The sequence below is a fragment of the Neofelis nebulosa genome, chromosome 2 (assembly GCF_028018385.1).
Source record: "Neofelis nebulosa isolate mNeoNeb1 chromosome 2, mNeoNeb1.pri, whole genome shotgun sequence".
NCBI classification, from domain to species: Eukaryota; Metazoa; Chordata; class Mammalia; order Carnivora; family Felidae; genus Neofelis; species Neofelis nebulosa.
Genome location: NC_080783.1, coordinates 203,038,816 through 203,049,646, shown reverse-complemented (window position 1 = coordinate 203,049,646; position 10,831 = coordinate 203,038,816). Strand labels below are relative to the sequence as shown.

General features: G+C 53.6%; 2 protein-coding genes across 7 annotated transcripts in view; one reads left to right on the top strand and one right to left on the bottom strand.

Moving 5' to 3' along the window:
• Window positions 1-1,131, top strand: part of MTFR1L (mitochondrial fission regulator 1 like) — a 44,045-nt gene extending 42,914 nt beyond the window's left edge. The window contains exon 7 of the mRNA XM_058718567.1: window positions 945-1,131. Within this exon, the coding sequence (XP_058574550.1) occupies window positions 945-1,026 (82 nt within the window). The 3' untranslated portion in view covers window positions 1,027-1,131. The remainder of the gene's footprint in view (window positions 1-944) is intronic.
• A 32-nt stretch (window positions 1,132-1,163) lies between these two features.
• PAQR7 (progestin and adipoQ receptor family member 7) lies at window positions 1,164-10,625 on the bottom strand. Of its 6 annotated transcripts, XM_058718560.1 has the most exons (4): window positions 10,530-10,551; window positions 7,906-7,972; window positions 6,584-7,017; window positions 1,164-2,597 (listed from the first exon to the last, which is right to left on the bottom strand). In XM_058718560.1, the coding sequence occupies exon 4, from the start codon at window positions 2,209-2,211 to the stop codon at window positions 1,165-1,167; it is 1,047 nt and encodes a 348-aa protein (XP_058574543.1). In that variant the 5' UTR covers window positions 2,212-2,597; window positions 6,584-7,017; window positions 7,906-7,972; window positions 10,530-10,551; the 3' UTR covers window position 1,164. The 6 variants fall into 6 exon arrangements, with proteins under 6 accessions (XP_058574543.1, XP_058574546.1, XP_058574547.1 ...); XM_058718563.1 differs by lacking the exon at window positions 10,530-10,551 and having other exon boundaries at window positions 1,164-2,232; window positions 6,921-7,017; window positions 7,906-9,982; XM_058718564.1 differs by lacking the exons at window positions 6,584-7,017; window positions 7,906-7,972 and having other exon boundaries at window positions 1,164-2,232; window positions 10,530-10,625.
• Window positions 10,626-10,831: the final 206 nt, after the last annotated feature.

The window sequence follows — 10,831 nt, the reverse complement described above, 5'->3', positions numbered from 1 at the left end:
TGTATAGGGCCCCCAGCCCCATCCCCAGGCAAAGATAAAACAGGAACTGCCTTCCTCCTCCCTGTTCTGATCCCTGGGGGCCCCAGCTTCCCCTGGAAAGCCCCCTCAACACAGTGAGCAGGTCCATGGGGGTTCCTGGGAGAGGAGACAAAAAGCCAAGAGGCTGGTGTATCACAGTTACTTTATTGCATCAGACTTCAGACCACCCCTAAGTCCAGCCCCACTGAACTCCTCCTTCCGTACAAAGGAAGGCCTTTGTATAGGTTTTTCCTCTACCAGGAATGCACTTCTCCATTCCCCCTTTCCAACCCAAGACCTTGAGGGTCACAGGCAGCACTGATTATTCCCCTCCTCAGTGCTTCCCGTGACAGGTCATTCTGATGTGAAAGCTTTTATCATCCTGCATTGATCCACAGGCCAGCTGGTGGCCTGCCTCTGAGCAGAGGCCCAGGAAACACTGAAAGCATAACTGAACCGTGATCAAGGAAACCAGGAGACAGGCTGGGAACAGGATATGCAGGACATCAAGGCCGGAACTAGAAAGGCTGGGGGCTCACTGGGTGGGGAGATGACTGAAGAGGTATGGGGCACTGATGGGATCCATTTCCACTTGACACAATCTTCTATCTTTGGGGACTTCCTGGAACTCTAAAGCTCCAGGCTGGAGGTCAAGGAATGGTAAGAGTAGGCTATACACATTAGGAGCCTCCCCGTTTCCTATCCACCAATGACATCTGGGTAGAGGGGGTTTGCTGAGCCCTCTTCTGCCTCTCAGATCAAAGCAGACTCTGGCCTGAATTCCACTGTCACTCCCTCTCAGATCATCTGGAAGCTCCAAACCAAGGTCCTGGGCCCAGCTGACCCCCAATCCTCATCCCTAGCGAGAGGCAATGGGGGGAGGCAGGCCAAGGTGGCCCACATTTCTCTCTCTTTTCCTCTCCCAGGGCAGGCCCAAGCGGTGAATCCCAGCAGCTCACGGCCAATCCCCAAATCCAAGGACTGGCCATCACCACCCCCGGCAGCTGAGGCATACACAGAAAGTCACCGAACGCCAGACACAAACAACATTACCAGGCCTTGTTCCCATCTGGAGCCAAGCCCGGACCCCTGGGCCCCCACTACACCTCCCTCCCTCCCAGCTGCCCCCCCCCCCGCCCCCGCCATTCACTGGGCCTTCCGGTTGAGTCTGTGCCGTACCAGCTGGCTCAGGAGGAACGCGGTCAGGACGCTACTGCCCACGGTGAGCAGAAAGAGGCCAGAGAAGTTGTGGGGCCAGCGGGTATGCAGAGGCTCATAGATGGGCCGCCGGGCCTCGTAGTCCAGTGCCACGGCCTCCAGCTGGGCCAGCGTGCACAGCACCAGGAAGACATGGAAGAGCTGGTGGCCCTGCCCGAAGACGTGGCAGCTGCCAGGAAACCAGCGCTCAGGCATGAAGGTGGAGAAGAAAGCGGCGGCCAGCAGGAAGAAGACCACCTGGCACTTGTGGTAGAGAAGAGCCGGGTCGTCTGAGGTAGGGTCAGGGGACACCAGGATGCGATGCACCACGGGGCTGATGTCCAGCGCGTAGGCCAGCGCTGAGGGCACCTCCTGGCAAGTGCGGCCCAGCAGGCCAGGCTTCTGGATGTACTTGTTGTAGCAGGAGCCAGTGCAAGAAAGCCAGGCGAGAAAGGCGGCCACGGGCAGGAAGACGGCCTGCACCCGGGCGTGCCAGGCAGGCTCGATGGCGTAGTAGAAGTGTGCCAGGGCGCTGCCGAACTGGTACACGGCCACGCCCACGTAGTCCAGGAAGAAGAAACTGTAATGCCAGAACTCGGACTTGGCCTGCAGGAGGTGAGCCAAGGCGCTGAAGGAGAGGTAGGTGAAGGACGCGAGGAGGAGGATGAAGAGGGGCAGCGCGTGCGGGTCTCCCCAGATGCCCACGGTCCCCACGAAGACGGCCAGCCGCAGCAGCAGCACGACGGCTGCCAGCAGGTGGGTCCACACGTTCACCGCCTCGTTGTGCTGCTGGAACAGCGTGCGGAAGTAGAAGTGCCAGGTCTGATGCAGCGGCCGGTAGCCCACGTAGACGTACGGCTTCCAGAAGAGCGGTGGCACTTCGGCACGGTCCACTGTGAACACGGGCTCTGGCCGCCTGGACGGCCGAGGCTCCTGGTGGGCCTGCCGCAAACTGGGCAGGAGGTGGCTGAGCTTCTGGGCCACCATCGTGGCCATGACTGTGGGCCAGGCAGGGAGCTGGGAGAGAGGCCAGAGCAAAGTCAGGGGACTGGTGTCCTCGACCCTTGATGGCACCACCAGCAGCAGCTGGGAGGCTCGGAAGCCCAGTCCTTAGTCCTTCCTTCCTGCCCCCTTGTCCCCACACTGAGTTTCAGAAGAGAGGAGTCGTCCTAAGGGAGAGCTAGCTCAGCGAGGACCCCGTGACTGTACTCCCCGATGTATCCCATGTGCCTCGAACAGCGCCTGGCATGTAGTAGATGTTCAGTAAATTTCCGAGGAATAATTAAGGAGGCTCACAACCTCAGCCATTTCCATCCCAGTCCAGGTTCCACACAGCAGCCCCTGCTGTTTCCTCCTGTGTTCAAGCTGCCATCTGTGTTCATCTGGTGGTGACAATGACCTTGCTGACAGACCCGCTGCCTCTACCTTTAGCCCCTTCCGAGTGACCAGGGTCTCCCACTCACCCTCCATCACCCTACATGATCTGGCCCCTGCTACCTTTTTCCAGCCTTATCGCTCAACCGCAGTGCCCTTCACATCCAGCCATAGCCTCACCACACCCCTGGGCCTGCTGTTTCCCACATGTCCTCAGGTTGACACAAGCTGTTCCCTCTGCCTGAGACATTTTCCTCATCTTGCCTACATGGCAAACTCCCAATTATCCCTCAAAACCCGTTTCTTCTGTAATACTTTCCCCGGCCCCCCGAACCTCTGATGATGACCTCTCTACTTGAGTGCCTACCATAAGATACCCATCCTTTCACTAGTATAACGTTCCCCATGGGCATTAAACTTGCTGATGTGAGCTCACTAAGGGTAGGCAGTTTGTGTCATCATTTTGTGAACCGCTGGTGCTTAGCAGGCAGCTGGCACTCAGTACTTGTTAAATCAAAGAACATAACAGCATCCCGGTAACATTTCATACCCTTTAAGTCTCCAACTCAAAAAGCCACTTTTATTCCTGAAAGTCCCTGGTAACGACTGGTCTATAAAACAGCCCTTCCCCTCAGCCACAACTCCCCTCAGAAGATCCCTCCTCCAGCCTTTCCACTCCCACCCATGCTTGTTAATTCCAAAGAAGTCAAATCTAACCCCTCAGCCTGCGTTCGAGACCCTGCTCCTACCCTCATTTCCCACCTAACCCAAATAGCACACCCTGTGCCAACTTCCTTTCCCTCACTGAAATGCTTTTGGGCCAGTTCAAACTGCCACCTCCAGGGGACCTCCTTACTGCCCCCCTCCCACTTCCCCTGTATAGGTTATACAACATAGCATATAAAACATATTCATTCATTCATCCATTTGTGCATTTAGCGAACACTGAGCCCCCTCCTCTGCCTCCGATCCTGTGCTCGGTCCAGGGGAGGGCAGAGAGGAAAAAGATTTGATCCCTACCCCTGGGAACTTCACAGTATGGCGGAGTTACCGAGATGAAAACAAATCATAGCAAATGCTTATACAGTACTTGCTATGTGCAAGACACTGTCTCAAGCACTTTATGTACAATTGACTCATTTATGCTTCTTAACCCCCTGTGAGTAGGTGCTCTCATTATTCCCATTTTTCAGATAAGGAACTGAGGCATGGAGAAGTTAAGGACCCTGCACCGCCCCCCCCCCCCCCACCTAGGTAGGATCTGAACTCAGCTTGCAATCTTAACCACTGAACTGCCCTTTGCAAGACACGGTGGGAAGTGCTATTCATCATTCCCTAATTATATACCCTATATACAGTTTGGCCCGGAACCAGTTGCTTAATTCAGGCTTATCAGTATTCACTATGGCATTCATTAAATCAAAATATCTATTGAAAAACTAGCACCTGCCAGATGACTCCCACCCCTCAAATTCTAACAAGTTTATTAGACTCAGCATCCTGGTTTTCTGTCCATCTTTCTTTTCTTTCTTTCTTTCTTTCTTTTTCTTTCTTTCTTTCTTTCTTTCTTTCTTTCTTTCTTTCTTTCTTTCTTTTTCTGTCTTTCTTTCTTTCTTTCTTTTTCTTTCTGTCTTTCTTTCTTTCTGTCTTTCTTTCCTTTTTCATTTACTTATTTTGAGAGAGAGAGCAGGGGAGGAGCAAGAGAGAGAGGGAGAGAGAGAATCCCAAGCAGGCTCCAGCCTGATAGGAGGCTCGGTCCCACGACCGTGAGACCACAACCCAAGCCAAAATCAAGAGTTGGACGCTCGGGGCGCCTGGGTGGCGCAGTCGGTTAAGCGTCCGACTTCAGCCAGGTCACGATCTCGCGGTCCGTGAGTTCGAGCCCCGCGTCAGGCTCTGGGCTGATGGCTCGGAGCCTGGAGCCTGTTTCCGATTCTGTGTCTCCCTCTCTCTCTGCCCCTCCCCTGTTCATGCTCTGTCTCTCTCTGTCCAAAAATAAATAAAAAACGTTGAAAAAAAAAATTAAAAAAAAAAAAAAAAAAAAAAAGAGTTGGACGCTCAACTGACTAAGCCACCCAGGCGCCCTGTCCATCTTTCATCAGATATTTATTGCAACTACCCGTGCACCAGTCACTGTTACAGGCAAGGAGATCCAGGGCAGGATAAAGCACTCACGTTTCTGCCACCAGCAGCACCATGATCACCCCCAAAAGCCCCCTGATAATTTATACACAGTCCAAGTAAATGCAGGGAGCTTGCCATGCAAAGGCAGCAAGACAAGCCCCCAGCCCATCAAGCCTCCTCACCCTAGCCTGAAGCTCCCCCCGCATTACACTTCTCAAGTCAGCTCTGGTCTCTGGCCTCTCCTGGTCCAATGAGGAGGCAGGAGTTAAATAAGTTACTACAATACTGCACAAGGGGAGTACAGGACGCCTCCACTTCCTATTCCCCAGACAGCCTTGCCGGCCACTTCCATCCAGACCACGAGAACCCCCTGGCCTGCTGTGCTAGTGGCGGAACCAGCAGTGGAGGTCCTCTCCTCCCCAAGAGCCTGGGCTTCAGCCTTCACCCCTGTCTACAACTTTGGCTTCCCAACTCGGAACCTTAGGGAGCCAGAAAAGGCCTCTGAAAGCATCTCATGCAGCACCCTTGTTTTACACTGAGGAAACAAGAGCCCAGAGACAGAAAGGCCTTCCCCAGCGTTGCCCAATCCAGCAAGGTTTCCATTCCACCCCAAGGGAGAAGACCAGGGAATGATAATGTGCGATGGTGGCCTAGTTCCTGGGTCCCTGTGATCCATTAAATACAGTCCAAGGCTCCATATCCCACCCTTAGAACTTCCCAAGGCATAACAGCCTATTAACGTCTCTGAGAAGTCCTACAGCAAAGAAGCCAGCTTCCCTCTGTTGAACCTACATGTGTCAAGCGTACCTGACCAAGGATTCTTTTCCTAGTACTAATTATATTACAAAGCCAGCTGAATTGGGGGCACCTGGGTGGCTCAGGGCATGATCTCACAGCTCGTGAGTTCGAGCCCCGCATTTGGCTCTGTGCTGACAACTCAGCCTGGAGCCTGCTTCAGATTCTGTGTCTCCCTCTCTCTCTCTCTGCCCCTCCCCTGCTCACATTCTCTCTCTCTCTCTCTCTCTCAAAAATAAATAAACATTTGAAAAAAAAAAAACAAAACAAAACCAGCTGAAATGTAGTAAGTGTTTACTATGTGCTCAGTCTTTATAACCTTGTTACAATTAATTCTCATAACTAGCCTTTTGAGGTAGGTATTATTACACCCATTTTGCTGCTGAAGACAGTGGAATTCAGAGAGGTTAGAAGCTCCTTCCCCAAGGGAGGAACATGCACAGAGAAACAGAGAGAGAGAGAGACAGAGAAGCCAGAATTTGGACCCGGCTCTCTGACTGCCAAGTACAGGCACTCTTAGCCACTCTGCTGCTGCCCTGCCTCCTGTCACACCAATCTCCATCATACTTTGGAAAAGAATGGTCTAAAGCAGGTAGCCAAGGCCTTTCCCATAAATTATTTCCTTAGTCTTCCAGCAACTGACACACATCTAGAGACCTCAGCCTCCCCACATTGCCAAGCCACCCACTGGCTCTACACCAACGAAGCCCTATCTCACAGCTCCCTCCTCAGGTGGCAGTTGGTCACTCAGGGCCCTCCTCCTCCACCAGACACAGTGGGCCCTAAGCACAGACCCCAGAGGCTACATCCTGGGATAAAGAGATCCTGTTCCCTACTTCCTTTAGACTTCACCCAGCAGCCTCATTCCATCTGAACAGGTCTGTTTTCAGAATTCGTTCCCATCTCCTGACTCCAGGGGAAAGGAGCAGGTGCAGGGGTCCAGTAAGAGCTGGAAGGATGAGGGGAGGGATCCAGAGGCCACCCTCAGAGAATCCTGAGTCATCTGCCCACCGGGCTGCCAGGACCTGCCTGCTTCAGGGCCCCCCTTCCTGGCCCCCCTCCAAAGCTAGGTTACCTAGGGAATTTTCTCGAGCCTGGGGGCCGATGGATTCTGCTGTGGGACTGGGCAAATTCTCCAGATGCCAGGCACCTGTGGTACTTCCACAGGTGAGGGTCACTAAGGGCGGGGCTTCCAGGGACTGGAGGTTGTCTTGTGTGATGTCACCAGAGGGTGGGGCTAAAGACAACCTCCACCTCTCCCTTCCCCCACCCAACACCATTCCCACATTGGTCAAATCCAGGCTAACCACTGCCCTCCTAGCCAGGCCACGGCTGCACAAGGAAGCTCAGCATTAGCCTCCACAGGAAACATCTGGGGAAACCCAGTGGCTGGCTACAAAGTTGTGACTTACCCAAGATCACACGGCAAGGCAGGCAAAGCTGGGCTGAGACCAGGTGACCAGGGCCTGGTTGATGGGTGTCAGGAAAACTTGACTGGCTTCTGTCCCCCTACTCCCCAGGAATCATGATGGAAAGAAGTTAGGACTGAAGGAGAAAGCAGACACTATGAAGGCTCATGAAGGAGATGGACTTCAGATTCAGACAAACCAGGTTTGACGCCTGCTTCTGTAACATGCTAGCTGTGTGATCTAAGACAAGCGACTCACCTTCTCTGATCCTTAGTCCCTCATGGGAATTACAGTATCATCTACGGCACAGACTGCTTACAAGGATCTAACTTTATTCGGACAAATTTTTAGCACAGTTTAGCAACTTGATAAATGATGGCTACTATTACTAATTATTAATAGTAGTCGTATTTGAAATACCCCAGCCTGAAAGATTTGCTTGATGTCCTCTAAAAACCTGTCCTCTTTTGGCCATCAAGAGCTGGTTCCACTGGACTTGGGGGCTTCAGTTAACCTTGTCCCTTGAAATATTTACTTTTCTATGAGGATGCATGTAAGGACCAGGGAAATTTGGCTGGAGTTGGAACTTCTGGAGACACTGACCTTATTTACTGATTAAATTCTCCCCAGCATAGACCATTGAGAGTAACCCCTGTGGATTCACAGAGCCCTGAAGATTTGTACTTGGGCACAGACGCAAGAGAGGTGGCTGGGAAATGAAACTGCCAGGGAGAGGGTTGCCACTCTGGCTGCCCCATCCCCCAGTGGGAGGCTGAAGGGGGTAGACCATGCTAGCAGGTGATCCAGAAGGCATGAAGTCTGGCCAGAGTGTGTCCTGCAGGTTTGGGAAGCTTCCAGGTTGGCCGAGCCCCAGAACAGAGATCTCCAGGGCTCAAGTGGGAGCTCCTGTCAATCTGAGGAGCTCTGTCCTCCTCTGCCCTCCCACCTCCCATTCTCCTTTTCCTAAACACAAGGTCCATCTCCCCACCTAGCTTCTCAACCAAGTCTTGCCTGGTCTCTACCTGACACACACGGTCAAAAAGTCCCGTAAGTACCTGTGAGCAAAACAGAAGACCAGGTTGTCGGGATGGGGTAGTAAATGGGCTTTGAAGTGGCAGAGCCCCGGGTTATACCCATCCCGTAGATTTTAGTGCACATGGCAGGCAAAATGCGACAGGGCTGGGGCACATGTTGAATGAAACAGACAGGCTCACCCACACAAACGAAATGCCTACGGGCCTAGGAAAATCCAGCCCCAAGAGAAGCCACCGAGGTGGTGACCACGCAGAATTGGAGAGAGCTGACGTCCCAAGGGAGGGTATGTACCACTCCCGGCAGACTACTTCAAGTGAAGCCATGTTCCCATTTTTATGTGAGGATGGGATTTCAAGTCTGAAATTTAACAGCTCTGTGACTTTGGTAAGTCCCTTAACCTCTCTGAGCCTATTTCCTCATTGATAATCAAAGGATAATAATAGCTACCCCTTGGGCTCTTGTGAAAGCAAAACAAAGTTACTGATGCAAGATGTTAGTTCTGGCACAGCATGGCGCCGCTGTTTTTGCTGTTTGTTGGATTCTAGTCCCGGCTCAGCCGCTTAATCCCTGTGTGACCTTGGACAACAAGTCCATTCCCCTTTTGGCCCTGTTTCTCCAGATGTCAAAGGAGAGAGTGAATTTATCAGTAACGTCAAAGGTCCCTTCAGGCCCTGAGACATTCCAATATTTGTTTTAGGCCCACTATGTGCCAGGTGCTAGAGCGTCAGCAGTGAACAAAGCAATTAAAACACTTCCCTTATAGAACTAATAGCCCAGCTAATCAACAGCTAAGGGTAAGAACTAAGGGTGTTAATACCCTGCCTTCTTGGAGCTTAATAGCCTAACAAAAAAAAAAACCCACCTAATAAGAGTATTTGGTTATAATTAACTTTGTCTCTTGCCTCCATCTTGGCACGTAAAATATTCATTGTTGCTTCTCTGGGCCTTCGTTGTTCAGCACACTCCCTCAAGACAACTTTATCTCGCCATAGAAGACAAAGTCTAACCGCGTAAAAATAATAGTAAGGCAGGCCTGGCTGGCTCAGTAGATAGAACACAAACTCTTGATCTCAGGATCATGAGTTCAAGCTGCACATTGGGTGTGGAGCCCACTGAAAAATACATACATACTTACATACACACATAAGATAGTAAGGCCAGATCTGCGTTAACACAGGAGTTGTTAGAGGTAAATGTTCCTTGAGGGATCCTGACAAGGACAATACCACATACAAGCCCAAAATATCAATATGGTGAGGCACTAACATCAGTAATTTACAGCGGCTTGCTGTTTACAAGGAACTTTCACCCGCATTTCGCTTCTGCCTCAAAGCAACTCTGAGCCTCCGTGTAAGCTGGCATCACAGCCCAGGAGGCAGGATGGCAGAGGGCACATCATCTGACTCCAAAACCAGTGCTCTTGCCCTTTATCCATTGTGGTCAACCTCCAGTCACCCAGGGGGTGGCCATACATTACACAAGCAAAGTTTTCATCCCCGGCTGGCCTCCTGATCTCCTCCCAGCAACTGGGTGACCTCCTTCAATGCAAACCAATTCCCAGACTCGGCAGAATGTGTTTAAACAAAAAGTCCTTCTATTTCTTCCAAAACCAAACGGACATCATTTTTTTTTTTGTAACAGCACTTTGGGCCTCCATTTGTGATCGGGATAGAATAAATAACTCAAAGGAATTCTTCTGTGGAACTCGGACTCACAAATGCTCTGGGGACAAGGTAGAACTCTAAGCGGAAGGCAGGCCCAGAGAGGTTGGGTGAGCTGGCTACAGTCGCCCAGCACAAGGGATGGAAAAAGGACCCAACTTTCACCACTGGCCAGCAAGGGCCCCTCTGGGTAGGGAAACTGAGGCTGGAGAGGGACAGCCTTTCACCACGAGCCTCAGAGGTGGCACAAGACTCTGGTTGTGAGGCTGAGACCCTCTTCCATAGGAGCTAAACAGAAGGTCTTGGGCCATCCATCCGGGTGCAGCCAGGCTCCGGGAATCCGTCAAACCCTCAAACTCACCAGCGGTGGCCTGACCAGGGCCCCCTACTCAGGCCAGGCCAGAATGGGCTGCCCCAGGGAAACCTCTGGGCAGGGTGGGGGGGGGGGGGGGTCCTCCAAGCCTGCAGGCTTGAAGCAAGTGCTATGGGTGGTGTGGGGCTCCCTCCCCTTTCCTCATTGGGTGGGGAAACCTCCATGTTTTCCTGACACCAAGGCAGGCTTCTCCATCCCAACCGGCCCAGGCGTCCCCAAAGGGGGACCCCCTCACATCACCCAGTTCTAGGTACTCATGCACCTTCTGCTCCTGGGGTCTCCCTGGATCCGCCTCCCCCCCAGCCCTGCCGCAGGCGGGGCAGCGAGCCGCCGGCCTCTCCTCCTCCCGGCCACCGTGGCCACCACGGCCGGCCCAGGCCGGCCCTCCGCCCTGCCCACTCCCTCAGAGGTGCCCCCTTCCAGCTGGTCCCCAGCATCCTCCCACTCTTGCCCGGGGGTGCTCCGACTCCAGCCTCTCTCCCCGCCCGCGTGCGCGCCGCTCCCCGGGAGCACGCCCCGCGCCCCGCCGCCGGCTCCCGGTACCTGCGGCGGAGCGGAGCGGAGCGGAGCGGCGAGGCTGGCCCGCTCGGACCAAGGCCCTCGGCGTCCCGGCGCCCCGCCGACTGATAAAGGGGCGGCGGGTGGGCCGGCCCGGAGGCGGGCGGGGGCGGGGCGCGGGGCGGTGCTTCCCTACCCACCGCGCCCACGTGTTGCGCCCAGCGGCAGCGGGGGGCTCCCCACCCCCGCGACCGTGCAGTCGTGGGAGTTCCTCTGGCGATCGTGGGGCAGAAAGACGCGGAGACGGAGGCCCGGACAGCAGAAGTGGTTGCCCAAGTCCCCGGCTG

Bases quoted from the DNA above. Each gene is read 5' to 3' on its own strand.
- PAQR7 (XM_058718564.1), bottom strand. From the start codon at position 2,211: ATGGCCACGATGGTGGCCCAGAAGCTCAGCCACCTCCTGCCCAGTTTG.